This window comes from Nesoenas mayeri (assembly GCF_963082525.1).
Source record: "Nesoenas mayeri genome assembly, chromosome: 6".
Taxonomy (NCBI): Eukaryota; Metazoa; Chordata; class Aves; order Columbiformes; family Columbidae; genus Nesoenas; species Nesoenas mayeri.
The window spans coordinates 32,117,994-32,133,209 of record NC_137545.1 but is presented as its reverse complement, the minus strand read 5'-3'; the positions used below and the strand labels follow the sequence as shown (position 1 = coordinate 32,133,209).

At 40.4% G+C, this 15,216-nt stretch overlaps 1 protein-coding gene across 1 annotated transcript; it reads right to left on the bottom strand.

The window, feature by feature from the left end:
- Positions 1-1,970: 1,970 nt before the first annotated feature.
- On the bottom strand, positions 1,971-15,195 carry EAF2 (ELL associated factor 2). Its single transcript, XM_080346933.1, has 6 exons — positions 15,061-15,195; positions 12,730-12,824; positions 11,933-12,069; positions 11,110-11,255; positions 7,217-7,483; positions 1,971-2,771 (listed from the first exon to the last, which is right to left on the bottom strand). The coding sequence occupies exons 1-6, from the start codon at positions 15,161-15,163 to the stop codon at positions 2,725-2,727; spliced, it is 795 nt and encodes a 264-aa protein (XP_080203059.1). The 5' UTR covers positions 15,164-15,195; the 3' UTR covers positions 1,971-2,724.
- Positions 15,196-15,216: the final 21 nt, after the last annotated feature.

Below are 15,216 nucleotides of genomic sequence, written 5' to 3'. Positions count from 1 at the left end.
CAAGGGGACAAGATACCCCCGGCACATCACCAGTCCCCTCTGCACAGGCCCAAGCAAGCTAGTCAGCTCACTTGCTGATGTGTGACACTTCACACGGGGAGGGGGAGTCAGATCATGTGCATTTGGGCTGGATACAGCACACAGAGATTTTTTCCTTCACACATTTTCCCCTTATCTCTGTGTGAACTCCATTCCAGAATCTTATCTCCTGTCTTGATATTTAAAGAAAGCCTTTCCTGAATCACCACAATTGTGCATTTGACAGAATATATCCATCAAGATCGCATATTTGTTTACCCCAAGTAGTGCCTGAGTGGCCTCTAATCACTCTGTACTACATGCTGTACAAAAGCTTAACCTGGACTCTTCCCATTCTAGAAAGATTTCAATCTGAAGATCAAATCCTAAAGATAGCACAGGCTTAGTTGCGGTCCTGAGGCTCAGGAACTTGGAAATCTGCTTTACTCCCAGAGCTCTATTTAAGCACCTGTATCCACAAGTGCAATTATATACAGGTACATTTTTATTGCTGAAGGAGTGGTTACAATCTGTGAGCACACACACTCTGCGTGATTTAGACCCTGGCCTGGTCAGTGCTTCCACACACCTGCTCACTGCCATACACCCTGAGTGCCCTGTTATTCAGAAAAAAACAGCAGCTTTCTGGCTAGAATTAGAATTCAGCATTGACTTAAAAGAAGGCTTTGATGCGAATTAACCATTGGGGACAGGGGAAGGCAAAAGCAGGACACTTTAGCTCAGGGCACTGCATTGTCAGCACAGGGTCCTCCTTAGTGCTGAGGTCACCTGGTCCCCCATGGGCCTTGCAGACTTTGTTAGCAGCAGGTGCCAAGAACCAAGTTCTCCGCTGGAGTTCCCACACCAAGAGCTTTGATCCATCAGAGAACCCAACACCCTGTCCCTTGAGGAAGTTTTAAGTATCTTACAGGAGTTATTACATAGCATCCTTCCTCAAGGTTGCTCATTAGTCCATTTCTTCTCAAAGACCTGTTTGCCCATGGTTATTAACTTGAGCTTTTTCCTTTGAGTATAAACAAGAAAATGTTTTGCTTCTTAGGATACCAACGTAAGGAAGCTGGAAGACCAGCAAGCTGTTACCTGGTGCAGAGCATGGACCAGTGCCACAGTTTGGGGTACAGAGTAGGGGGCAGGGAAGCATCAGAAAGCAGCATTTCCAATGTTTAATTTCTGCCTGATGGAACCAATAAAGGTTCTTTTGTGAGGATGTAGACATGGTTTTGGCCTCCTAATCTGTCTAGAGGTAAGCACGGGCTGATACTCACAGCACAGTTGAGAGAATAAGCTAGTCTAGCACCATCTATTGTAGACACTTACTGAGTGTGCATTTTCTAATGTCTGCACATTCAGGCTTACATACAGGATTCAGTCCTCACAGTTTAGACACAGAGCTGTGATTCAACCACTGCAATCTAGCAAAGGAGACTTCTGTGCAAGACCAAGCAGATTTATCTCATCAGAATTCATCCTACAGACATTTGTTACTGTTAGTTACAAACTCTTCAGTAGTAAACTACTAGATGAAATGTGGACTCCTACCTGCACTTCTTCAGGTCTTGAAATACAATTTCAAACGAGAAGAAAATAAGACTGGGCAAACACCTTTTCTTCTCTAACACAGTATCACTTACCAATGGCATTTGGATATAATCTGTAATACACATTCAGCAGTACACTAGCACTGCCATAAACTTTTGGTGAGCTCTTATTAGGCTTTTTCTCAATGTAGACAAAAGCAACAAACATTTAAGCCCTGCAGGCAGGGTGAGGAGTCTGTATTAGCTACAGTTTCACTGCTTTCTAGTTGTTTGCATGACCCTTCCACCAATGTGACTACCGCAGGTAGAAAGTGGAATTCTTAACCAGTAAAACCAGAATCAGACACAGGAAAATGATAAATATTGCTTTATTAAATTACTTTTATACTCCTACAAAGAAATTTTCTGATTTCTGTTACAGAATTAAATGAAGGAAAATCATTGCTGTCTCTGCAGTTACCTAAATTTAGATACAAAACGGTTGTAAAAAGGCCAGCCTATTCAAGTTACATAGAAAAGGCAGAGAATAGATGAGTTCCCTTAGGAATCTTGAGGCTCAGAAATATAAAGTCCTATAATACAATGAAATTAAGAATTCAGCAATGTGTTGAACAATTGTAAACTGTAACTGCACTAGTGGACCGCATTATTCAGCAGTTTCCTTAAAGGTATGAACTGTGAACTGAACAAAACGTGGAGCTGCCACAGCAGACCTCATTTAGTTGTCCTCCCTTTCACTCCCTCCAAGTAAAAGTTGTGAGATCAGCGTTCAGCATTTAAATGATAGGAAGGAAACTTGCCTCCATAAATATCAGAAAATTCTCCATTCCATAACTATTTATATAAAGTAACTAGCTCTTACAAGTCAGTTTCAAGTAAAACAGGTGGCTGAGCAAAAATAATCAAAATCAGATCATACACAATTTTACTGTAAATACAGTAATTTGAAAGATAAACACAACTATAGCACTGACAGGATATATCAATGCTGCCGTATTATAGACGTGATGTGTCAGTAGAAAATTAGGATGTCTACTATCAAAATCGAGGACATTCATTCCAGTCTCTGGTAATCTAATCTTAGTGCAAAACAGATGCTAGGACATATTTAGCAAAAAAGGTGATACATTTAAGGCCAAAAATTTGTTCAGTCATCACTATCGCTTCCAGATTCACTCAGCTGCAAGTCATTTCCTAGAAGAAAGAGAGTCATCATATTAGTCATTTTCAAGGAAATACTTTTATTCTTTCAATACATTCCCTTTCCCAATTAAAGGTTTACAAAAACTAACACCAAACAGGTCAGAGAGGTTGGACTAGGTGGTCTTTAAAGGTCCCTTCTAACCCAAACAATTCTATGGTAAGATGATAAGTAGCTGTAGAATCAAACTCCCCAGTGACAGAACCTTAGAGAAATCGCTTTTCTACAATTTTAAAATCTTGGCAAGGAATTCATTAGCCACAATGCAATTATTTAATATCACCAGATCACAAAAGACAACACCTAGCTATCTTTCCCACCCACATTTCCATGCATCATAAGTGAGAAAACTGCTGGTGAAGGCAGTTTTGTGGAAAACAAGTTGGTTTTTTTGAAACACATCTGAATGCTACTCAGCTGTGCTTGAAAACAAAGTGGTGTCTCAATCAAGAAGAGCAGCCCTTTGATGTGCCATTTAAAGATGTATCAGTGACCTACTATTTCAAACAGGTTTGGGAACAAGCGAGCAAACAAAACATCAAAAGAAATTTTACACAGCACTTTAATTTGGTGTATATATATATATATATATATATATTTCAAAATGGGGAAGTAAGAAGAAAGACTGCATTGTGTTTGCAGTGGATGTCCATAAGCTCAGGGGATGGGAAGAATGGAATCTTTCCAGGATGACAGGTAACTAACAAAAAATACAGCAGCTCACTATACAGAATCTACATCATATCTAGCAACTTTCCACACATTTTAATACTTGGTTCCAACTAGTATGCTTTTATTCACAGCTCCCTTTTCAAATAGCCATTAAGAATAAAAAAATAGGGGGCAGGGATACATCTCAGGTTGTACAGAAATGGCCTAGAGAGCAAAGAAAAAAAAGAAAAGAGAAAAAAATCCCTGAAACTGAGTGGGCACACTCTTTTCACATGCCCTTTCCCAGCTGCAGCACCGACCCTTCACAGATCACTTTTACAGATGGGGAAAAAAGTAACCTCAACAGGGTCAACCCAGCAAGGCACTTAGACTGGATCTTTTGTGATCTGGCACAGCATTTCTGCCACAACACAGAAGTCTTTAACACAGCTGCATTTAGCCTTCCTTTGTTTTCTATTGTGTCATCACTCAAGCTTAGAAAGTGGTACATGATTCTCTATAACAATATAGAAAACACTTAATGTAAGATAAGAATAGTGAAGATGGCTGTTTCCAGCAATCTTTAAAGTACTACTGTAGACAATTCTTTTCCAGTTCTCCACATTTACAGCCATGCCATTTTAATAAAAGTTAAAAAGCAAGTTTGAAAGAACAAAATCAAGTAATGTGTCAATAATTATTCAGGACAATGTATTATCCCGAGAAGTAATATCTCAAGGCATTAGTAAATTAAACTCATGCATTTCTCACTCAGAGGAATACTTGCAGTGCATTTTTAGAAATGTCAGACCTGTTGTGCACTACCTACTTTAGGAGAGGACTGCGAGTACAAATAAGAAGATAACCTTCCAAATAGTGATTCTGCAGCCTTTAAAAGTTATTTCAACATAGTTAATAGAAATTACACAAACCCTGAAACACCAGCCAAAAATACCAATGCTTGTGAAAGCCAGCAGATGGGAAAAGCAAGAACTCCAAGTTCCAGAGTCAGAAATAATGCATTAGGATTTAGTTCAGCGACAACTTTCCGCCCCATTTTTATAACCCTACCTGTAAAAAACACCTTCAGAGAGATGGCAAAACATTATCAGACTGGAGTTGGTAGTTTTCAGATGGGCTTGGTGCAAGAATGGGAAGTTCATTTAACTAGGACTCTGCAGAAACATCTAGACTCTGTAGTACTTATGAGGCAGCAAAAAATTGGGGAAAACTGTTGAATTTGGTTTTCACAGTGCCAACTGCGTATTAGCAACATGAATTGGGGAAATAGATTGTGCTGCAAATGCTGACATTTCCTAAGCTTTTAAATCAGTGAGTACAATACATTCAATTGAATTCTTGCAAGTTATAGGGGATAGGAAAACTCACAAGGGCAAGCTGTTTCACAGACCTTCATGGTCACACCAACGCCAAACTAATACACGGGAAAATTATTTCCTGACCAGCTGCTTGTACCAGCCCCAAGTATCAAAAGAAGTGAAGTTGTGCTGAATACTATGTACATAACACAAGGCCCCAGAATAGCTAATCTCTCCTGGATTTTCTTTGGAAAGTTACTTTATTTAACATAACTCTTGTTTAAACAAAATGTAGACATAAAGCAACATATGATCAAATAGTTAAGAAAAACAGATTTATTAGTGCCAGCCTTTACAAGCTTTGTTATAAGGTAAGTTGTGAGCCTATGTAATCAACTTCTGTTGGTATAAAGGGAAAGAAGATGTATTTTGAGAGCGAGGGGCAGTCTTGAGCCCAGGATTCCTGAAGAGGTAGATCATGTATATCTGACAGAAGTATTTGATTATGATGCTGCTAAACGCCACCTCCTGTGCTTTCCAAGTTCCACAAAACCTCAGCTGTACGATTTCTACATGCAAGATGAAACTCTGCGCTCTAACCCTTCCCCCAGCACACAGCAAGCCAAAGGAAAACTTCACTGATTACCCCACATGGCCCCGATTCTACAGAGGTGCACAAAACCAGTCACGAACATAAGCAGTCAAACCTCGAAACAGGATTAGACAAGCTAACAGCCTGTGCTGACATTTGTTGATTCAATATTTTATTTTTGTAAAGCATTATTTGAGATGGAAGAAGTGACTGTGCAGGATCCCAACTGAAAACTCCTGCCATTCAACCACTTGCTGTCCATTTAGTTTCTCCAGGTTTCACTCTCCCACCAAATGCCCTCAGCAAGGGAGCTAGAGAAACACATTCTCCTTGAATGTAACTTTTTTGATCTTTGTCTAGTTCAAGTGTACTTCAAGTGTTAACTGTACTGGACATTGGGGACAGAACCATTTAAAGCAGTAAATAGATCTGTAACCATAATAGAAGTAAATGGGATTAAGCTGAAGATCTAGGCAAGCTCAGTCAAGCCCAAGGCTTGATGCTACAGAGGTTCTACCTGTCAATGGGGTTCTCAAGCACCATTGAGCCATCAGTTTTCCATGTAATTGTTTTGATATTGTCATGTTTTAAGCAGTGTTTTCTCACTATGACTGTTGAAACTGGAGGATTTGGCCACCTGTACTTGTATTTCTCAGTGGAAGCTTTGCCAGCTGGGATTCTGTCACTGGGGATAGAACTTAATCTCTTTTCATAACAGTTGTATTTAGTGCATGAAGAATGGGAAATCCCATTTGTAAATAAGGGTTGAAACAAATGGCACACTCAAAAGTTACACAAATTACAAATATGAAGACATTGTTCTCTACAGTGGTAGTAAAATGAATGCAGCATTTAGTCCTTCACACGCTTAGTCACAGGACTTTTCAGTCTGATCTTATCTATTAATGCAGTACATACATAACCAGCACAGATATTTAATTAAGTATTCAAATACTAGCTACAAAAAAACCTGTTCATGTTATATATTAAATACTGAAATAAAAGTAGATCTGCCAGAGTCTAAAATTTCAGTATAAATAAGTTTACATATAAATGCTAAACCATAAAGTTCTTAGGCTGCAAACCAGGATTGATGGGAATCTCTTCAAACCAGGAACCTGCAGCTAAACACCCAATTAAAATTGTAATAATTTTGAAGAGCAACCAAAGCTGAACACTCACATTTATGTCTGAAAACTCCTGCTATTTAGGTAGCAAACTAAAGATTCTCTAGCTAGTGGGATTTTCTTTTCTGTTTCTCCTTTTTTGAATACACTTAGCACTCAATTCCAGGCTGCGCAGCAACCACTTATTGAAGAACATCACAGCCACTCTTCAAATTACATTTTAAGTTGCCTGAATGGATGGAAAAAGATAGTATCACCTGAGAGCAAATTGCTTCCTTCCTTATATGCCAAGGACAGTTTTGCCATGCTGCCCAGTGGAACAGTGCCATGAATAACAATAACTGAAGTAGCTAAGAATACACCATCTCTTCTCTAATTCAAAGTATTACCAGTATACAATCCCACAGTTCTACCCAAGAAATTATAAGCACATGTTTTGGGAGTGCCCTGTTAGTTCAAGTATTTTCAATGCAAAATTACTGTTCTCCAGTCCCAATGTATATACCTGGGAGGAAGCCAGAAGAGCTTCGGAAATATTTTCAACTGCATCAGCTTTAATTTAATATCTCTGGGGACCAAGAACCTTCCAGCCCAGTGTCTAATTCAAACCACTGCTGAACAATCAGACCCTAGCATCACTTCCCACAGTGTTAATTATAACCAAAATATACTTAAAAACAATATGGTTTCCTCTCAGAATCTTGATGTCTGGAACTGTGCACTAAGAAAAGAACAGCCTTTGTACTTACGTAGTGTATTCATCATATGACCACTGCTCTCTTGGGATCTGTTATGACTGGCATCTTTGTCAGGGACAGCCTGCTGTGGTATGGCAGACACAGTAGGCTGCGGCTGCAAATATGGCATTGACATAGGAAGGGAGGGCTTCATTTCCTCGTCTTCAGAATCACTAGAACTATTTTCACTGCTTGATGAAGAGGATGAAGAACTTTTCGAGTCAGATGAACTATCAGAGCTACTCAGCTGGTCCATGATGCTGGCTTCTGCTTTCAGCTCTGCAAACAGTGTGATTTGGTTTTCAGTTAACATTTGTCATAATTGAAATAAGAAGAAAAAAAATAAAGATAAAGCAACAACAGAAATCAGGTAAACACACTGTAGCAACAACAAGACCACCACCACCACACAAAAAAACCCACCAAAACTCTCCAGAACAACAAAAAGGGCACAAAGAAGCATCCAGCCTGTCATGTGGTTTCCTTCTCTCATAGCTTGGGCACTTTCTCCCTTTCAAGCCAAGTGTTAGAACAAGGGTGACTGTGAACCCAAATGCTAAGCCCACATTCCACAGGGTAGTGCATCCCACATAGCTTTTGATTTCTGCAGCTAACAAATCATCTGTATTTTCCTTAGCATGCCTGAAGATGCCTTTCACTGACTAAAAGCTGCAGATTCAATCACACATATAAGTTTGTGTAAGATGTCTGCGGCTGCACCCAAAAAGTTTCCCAGCAGTTCAGCATTACAATCAATACACTTGTTTGGACTTTGTGACGTTTTGCTCAAAACCAAGTTAAGTTTGAGAATATCCAAAAGAACAACCTACAGTTTACTATTATGAAGATTTCACCAAATCCTTGTTCTCTTTGTACATATGGGGATGGGGGTAGGAAATCTAGAACAACAAGAGGTAGACAAGAAATACTGGAAATTAACAGATCAAACTCACTCAACCACCTAGCATTCTTGATGAAATAACTCACCTGACTACAGTAATATTTAGGAGAGTATGACTGGATAGATCGTCCTGCACAGTATGTGTTTTTATATATGTTAGCCGACGTGCAGCATACAGAGGAATTTCAGTCTTGCAGAAAGGCTAGACATAATAATTGTGCAAAATAGGGGTGCTGCTGAAGCAAGAAGTCTGAAACAGACCACTGAAGCGTGGTGGATGGAGGTTATATACAGTGACTTGAGGAGTTACCCAGAGTGCAGAAGTTCGTCACTACACAAAAGTGTAATACCCAGACATTTGTAAGATGGTCTTACAAGCACCTCAAATATTTCAGGAACAGCTTTGATATAGCAGACACAAAAAGCAAGGTGGAGAGTGGCTCATCTCACTTCAGATTTACCCAACACAGAAGAACAGGTTGAAGACAAAAGTCACAAAGATGCAAAATGTCTCAGAGCTTAATCAAGAGAAGATGGAAAACGGAAAGAAAGAATAAGTTTGAACACCAAAAGAATAAGTTTGAACACAAACTTCCATGAATCCTTCCAATTCTGAGTTATCAAAGGCCACTCTAAAGGACATGTGCTTAGGCAGGTCAGCCTTATCAGGCGTCACTCTAAAGAAAAATGGTGTTCAGGAAAAATGGCACCTGGAATAGCACAGCTATGGCTGCAAGGACACACTAATCCAGCACCAAGGAAGAAGAGAAATTACAATTAAAGACCACACCGGCTGACTTAAATGTAATGAAAGAGAGGGTGAGGGGAAAATTACAAAAAGGAAGGATCATCCTGTTACTAAGGATGTGTATAAGAGAACAGCTTAAAGACAGAAAAGGAACCAGAAAGGCTAAGGCAAAATTAGGATGCAACTGGCCAAAATATCAAGAAGTCATTTCAAAATTAATTCTAGAGAAGAAATGCCAACAAAAGAACTGATCTACCACACATCTGGAGCCGTAAGCTAACAAAGATACCACTCAAGTCCTATGCACTTAATTTCACTTCCTCCCTGCTCTCACTAATGTCTAATATGAGAAAAAATTAAGTATAAGGCTAACAGTTAATACCAATATCAGACGAACAAGATCCCTGACTTGAATTTTGAAGTAATCTGACAGAATTTAAATTAAGTATTTTCAAACAGCAAAGGAAGAGCTGTCCATATACTGGACAACAAAGGTGAAGTGATCTTCCCCCACCTGAGTGAGTTAGTAACAAGTTCAAGGTAGTGTATGTAAGCAGGAACAGTCAGTTACAAAACCACAGAATGATTAAGTAGGTGACACTTCTGAAGAATCTGTGAGTTTCTGTGGATCACTATGCACAGTTGTACCGCACCATGCTATTGTGGAAATGACAAGCATTACAGTGAGTTTAGTCTTTGTGTGTAGAGATGAACGGTGCCAGCAAGGCAGTCTTCTCGCTCAATGCAGCACTGCTAAAACCTTAGCTGAAATGGTAAATATGTTCAGGCACTGTACTTCAGAAAGGCTTTGGACGTGTTGGAAGATACCTAAAGGAGAGTGACAATGCATCGAGGATCTAGAAAACTTAATATCTAAGGAAAGATTGAACCAGCTGGCATCATTTGGCATGAATAATGGGAAAGCCATAGCAACTTCTGAGTATACAAAGGACTGCTCAAAAGCAGAAGAGTAATTGGGTCTATACTGGCATGATAAATATGAAAATAGTAAGGGCTTACTGTAAGATTATTTATTAGTAAGAGCCTGAACAGTAAGGTGAGCAAAGCCCTGGAATGGCTTGCCACAGAGAACACAGGATCTGCCACTGGAAGGCTTTAAGAATAGGTTAAAAATTATGTCAGAAATCTGACTTTAGGACAGAAGGATGGACTAGATGGCTCTGCAGTGTCCCTAACATCCCTGTTTGTCAATAATTCCATATTTTTCAGCAGTACTCAAAATTGGGCTGGCACTACACCAGAGTTTGATACATGTTGGCAGTCACTTTGGTGACTTGCAATATGTTTGACACCACCACTCCCTCCAAAATAGCAGACCATCAAGACAAAGTATTGTCTTATTCTGTGTGCCCAAGTGCTCCTTCCTCTCTGCAACCTAACATGTATTCTAGTACTGTGCTGTGGTACAGATTTCTGGTCAGAGTTTAAGACCAAAATGGAAGCGGGGGGGGGGGAACTGAAAACAAAACAAAAAACTTCATAATGACCAAGCTAAAAAAATATCTGTTTAAAGGAATTCAAAACATCTTGGGAGGCAGATGTCAATTCCAGTCAATGAAACTGCCACCTGTCAGCATTTCTGTAGCAAGTAATTACCACCTGCCGTCTTCCTCACCCTCTGAAAGGAAATAAGGCCTCCTATTAAGCGAAACATGAGTGTCACACCAAACTAGAGTCTCTCAAGAATATATAGCCCTGTTCAAGGGATGATTTATGCAGGCTTTTAGCTGTCTTTTGCGTTGAAACCTCATCTTTGACAAGGTCCTATCCAGTAATTTTAAATGTATTTTGAGCTGTAAACCACTGTAACCTATATGTTTGCTGCATGCAGAGAAAGAATGAGGAGTGATGTCAAAATGGAAGTGACTCAGTTGGTTTCAGTGCCTCAATACAACCAGCTACATACTTGGTTAAAGCAGCAGCACAAGACAGAATCAAGGACAGTGAGCAGTGGGACCCTTGGCATTATTAAGCCTAATGGTTCATCTGATCTTTTACCTTAGCAAATACTGCTTTGTTACCACTTCAGCCAGTGGTCATTCCTATATGAGGCTAAAGAGCTTATCATAATTAGCTTCTAGTGTGAAACTCAAATAAAAAAATAAAATAAAATAAAAACACACACAAAAAAACCCCCACAACCAACAAAACCCACAAACAAAAAACCTTGGCTCTTAGAAAGTAATTGCTAGTTAAGAGCAAAGTTTCCAAAACTTTCATGCCAGTGGAGCTTACCTCGTTCAATATCATCCATAGGAGAAGATGGAAACATCTTTTCTTTTGGTGGAGAATTTTTAACATTGTTTGGAACCTTGGTTGCATTTCGCATCTGCTGCTGTTGCTGCTCTATGCGAGACTGGACTTTACTGCTTCCTTCAGCTCTGTGTGTAAGAGCAAAAGATTTTTAATTACTAGAAGATCAGACACAAGGGAAAAGGCAAGAATACAAGGGGATGCAGTACCTTAAGTTATGGAACTATTTGTCACACCTTTCTGAATAGCATAATTAGATTTTTAGGTACATTATAATGGCATATAATTATGTATAGATTTTACATTTTATATATATATGTATATCTATAGTACTAATAACTTCTTAACCTTTTTTCAGTTCATTTGTTTTTATACCTGGCTAACCAGGATTACTTAAAAATAACTCTGCTGGAAATCACTTACTCAGACTCAGCAGCAGAGAGAAAAAAAAAAATCAAAAACTTGATATAAGAAAAAACAAGCTATTAATATTACTGAAACACGTCACAAACCACTTTCCAAACAGATTTCCCCCCACCCTCTAAACACATCGGAAAATAGTTACCATCTCTTTCAACAGTGGCAGTTCTTAGTTAAAATTAAAATCCCATTTCTTTCTTAGTCAAGACTCAAAAGCTGTGAAGCCAGCGAGAAAGCGGGCTTGTCACTCTATTGAGCAAGGCCAGGTACTTTCTAAAAATGACATTTTGCTAAAAACAGTAGTCCTGCATCTCAATTTAGACTGAGGAACAAATCAGTTTGCACAATGAGTAAAGCACAGCTGTTTCTCTGGTAAATCACCCACCTGGTTTTTTTCACAGTGATGTTGCTACTAAGTTTCTCTAGGCGGCATTCTCCAGTGTCATGGTTGATAATTAAGATACATTCTTTCATGTAAGGCTTCTTTGAGCCCTTGAACACAGTCACTGGTGGAGTCGAGCCCTATTAAATCAGAAGTCCAATAAGTGTTACTCCTACAGTATTTTTTTCTTAGGAACAGCAATCCACCACAGTAATGACAAGTTCACTACAAGTGATCCTTTCTAGCCTTTAAACGTGTTATTGGTTGATTCAAAGTAGTCATAGTAGCCATGACCAAAAGCAGCTGGAAGGGGATTTCACCCAGCTTGGCTTAATTTGAAGCTGATTAAATGCTGTTTTCCCAAAGAGACCATGCTCATTGTAGGACTCCTTTTACCAAAAGGGGTGTCAGTTCCCATATCAGCAGAGCAGTAAGGCATGGCAGGCAGTAAATTTTCCCTTTCCAGTCTTTCCTGCTTTAGAACTGCACTAGAGCAGTAAATACCAAGGGGAAACTTGCACTGCCAACATCCACATGAAGCTTCTCTGTGTACGCAACACTTCTGGGTCATCCTACAGCATATTTGCAATGCGGTGAATACACTTAAAGCTACAGTGCAGCTCTTTAACCTCTAGGTCTTTGTAATTTTATGTTCTTAGAGCAATTATTTTTCTACTCTAAAAAAAAAAAATCACACAGCTCTGAAACAGCACTTCATATCCTTCTATACTCAATATAATCTTATGACAAGAAAATAAATCATTCCCTTAGGCCCACCGCTCTTCTGCCACCTCACTCACCTCAATATTTGGCAGTGTTATTGTCACCTGTTCACCTTTGCCAACTTCAAGGTCTCCTTCACAGGACATATCAATAGATGCAGGCTTAAAGTCATCTAAATTTAAAAAACCAAACTGGATTATTGACAGGCTTTTCAGGAATCTTATAAATGTAGGCACCTTTCAATCACAGTTGGAGGTTATTAAGTTAAAGCCTTTTTGCTACCATTCCCCTGAGCAGATAATTCCGTAAGTTGGGAGAACTCAAAGTTAAGATGGCTTTCTCAAGATTCAGTATAAGTATTAAAGCCTTTCAGTTAAAATTGCAAAAATGCATTTAGGTTTTAATGGACAAAGAGGCTGAGTGAGCTGTGTTATACTTCAAAAGATAAATCCTCACATAATTACTTTCAGAAAAAGCAATAAACAGTTCTTGAAAATGTTGATCCAAAACATGGGAGATGTGGACAAGAAATCACTGAAAATGCAAAGAACAACACCAATCCTCAATATCCATTTCTCTATCCTTTTTTGATTTTACTATAACATACGTGTAAGAAGCTGACCAAAACTTGAGTTTCAGTATATTTACTTTTGTCAAAAGTGAAATTACTTCCCTATTAAATATTAGATTCCTTTTTCTCTTTTTTTGACATCTAAAAGGTAGATTGAAATAAGTTTTAAACAAAAGAAGATACTAATTTCTGGCCCTTTCCAAAAATCTGAGACATTGAAAACGAGCATGTGTTCAGGCACCAGCACTGCAGTCATGTAACATACATACAAGTAGGTTACTATGAAGTATTATTTCCACCACAAATGGACTAGGAAGGGCTAGAGCCAAAGGGCCTGCCTGCACAGACAGAGATGGGATGGAATCAAGAGGCCCTGCAAGGCACGTGCTAACATATGCGGGTTTGAACCCGCGGTTCTAGTGATTGCCCGTCGGGCACACAGGGGTGTCGGGCGTTCTGGGGAGCAGCACCCTGTCGCAGCTGAAGGGAGGCACAGAGGGACTGGGCACGTAAAGGGCACCCGTGAGATGGCACACGCTCCTGGCCTCACAACCTGTCACGTCACCCACGGCTGGCAGTGCTCTGTTATGGCTGGGCAGCTTCCCAGCTCAACAACCGCCTGCGAGCCACGGGCCAGGCAGCACAGACCGCAGCTGGGAACCCTGGCTCCAGCTCATACACCGACCGGGCGAGAAAACCAGGCTCCAGGAGCTGGTGGGCAGGATGGCATGCACAGCAGAAGGCTTTGAGCTCAGACACGGGTTACAGCCCCTGTTAACCTTGTTTATGGTAAAACCCCACACATCATGTTACAGGGATAAGGGTAAAATAGTTCCAAAGTTTCTCATCGGGAATTAGAGAATGTTTGCTTTAATATACGACCACTGGGTGGTTAATACTTTAGAAAACGAACACATTGATTCCAGTATCCATAAACAGACTTCTGATCTTAACTTTTACCCTTTACTCATTTGTTAACAAAAACTTAAGGTGTCAGGGAAGGGTATTTTTGCACATGCCTGTAACAGAACTGATGAACGTGCCAGTTTCTACGTCTCATTTGTTGGAAAGAAAGAAAGCTTTCAAAACAGATTTCAGAATAAATCATCAGCAAGAAATTGTAAAGGCAGGAGGTACAAGACGTGGTTTTCAGTACACTTTAAAATTAGGATAAATTTCAAGTTATGACATTTGTTTAAATCCCTTTTATAGCTTTTGCTCACTCTCTCTTCACCTCCTATAGACAACCCTACTAAGTGCCGTTCCATTTGCTCACAGAAAGCACTTTACCCATCACCCTGCACTGCACAGGGGACATTCTCCAGAGAACGTACGTGAGACCGAATCTTGAGGATCGGTCTATAAATAATGAGACATCAAAACCAGAAGCAGCAGCCCTAAATTACCAGAACTATAATCCTAAGAGCATTTGTTTCCTAGCTACCCTCAGAATCCTTGAGCATACACCTCTCTAGATAGTAATTATGTACTCAGGGAGGGTATAACGAGCTTTGTGATTAATACCGCCTTTAACCTTTGATTGCTGAATTACACTTCTAGAAAAACTAAGCACAAGGAAGGATGGCAAAGACCATGGGTTTTCTGGGTTTCAGCAGAACTGCATCGAGAGACTATTCTGGATGCAAAAGGCATAATAATGTGAAGTTAGTGCCCAGAAAGCAGCGAGGGGCACCAGCCCCAACAGCGTTGTCGTCCCTCAGGGGACCGGCGGGCCCGGGGCTTGCGGGGGAGCCCGGGTGCCGCTGTTCGGCGGCACATGGGTCCCCCGACCCGGGCCCGCCGGTCCCCTGAGGGGCCGCCCCATCCCCACACTCACAGCGGACGGTGTGGAAGGCGCAGCGCGGCTGCTTCTCGAAGGTCTCGCCCAGCTTCAGCACTCGCTCCTTGGGATCGAAAACCGACGAGACGGCTCCGTTCATCGCGGCGCCCCGGACCGCGCCTCACACCATGGCGAGCCCGAGCGGCCGCCGCC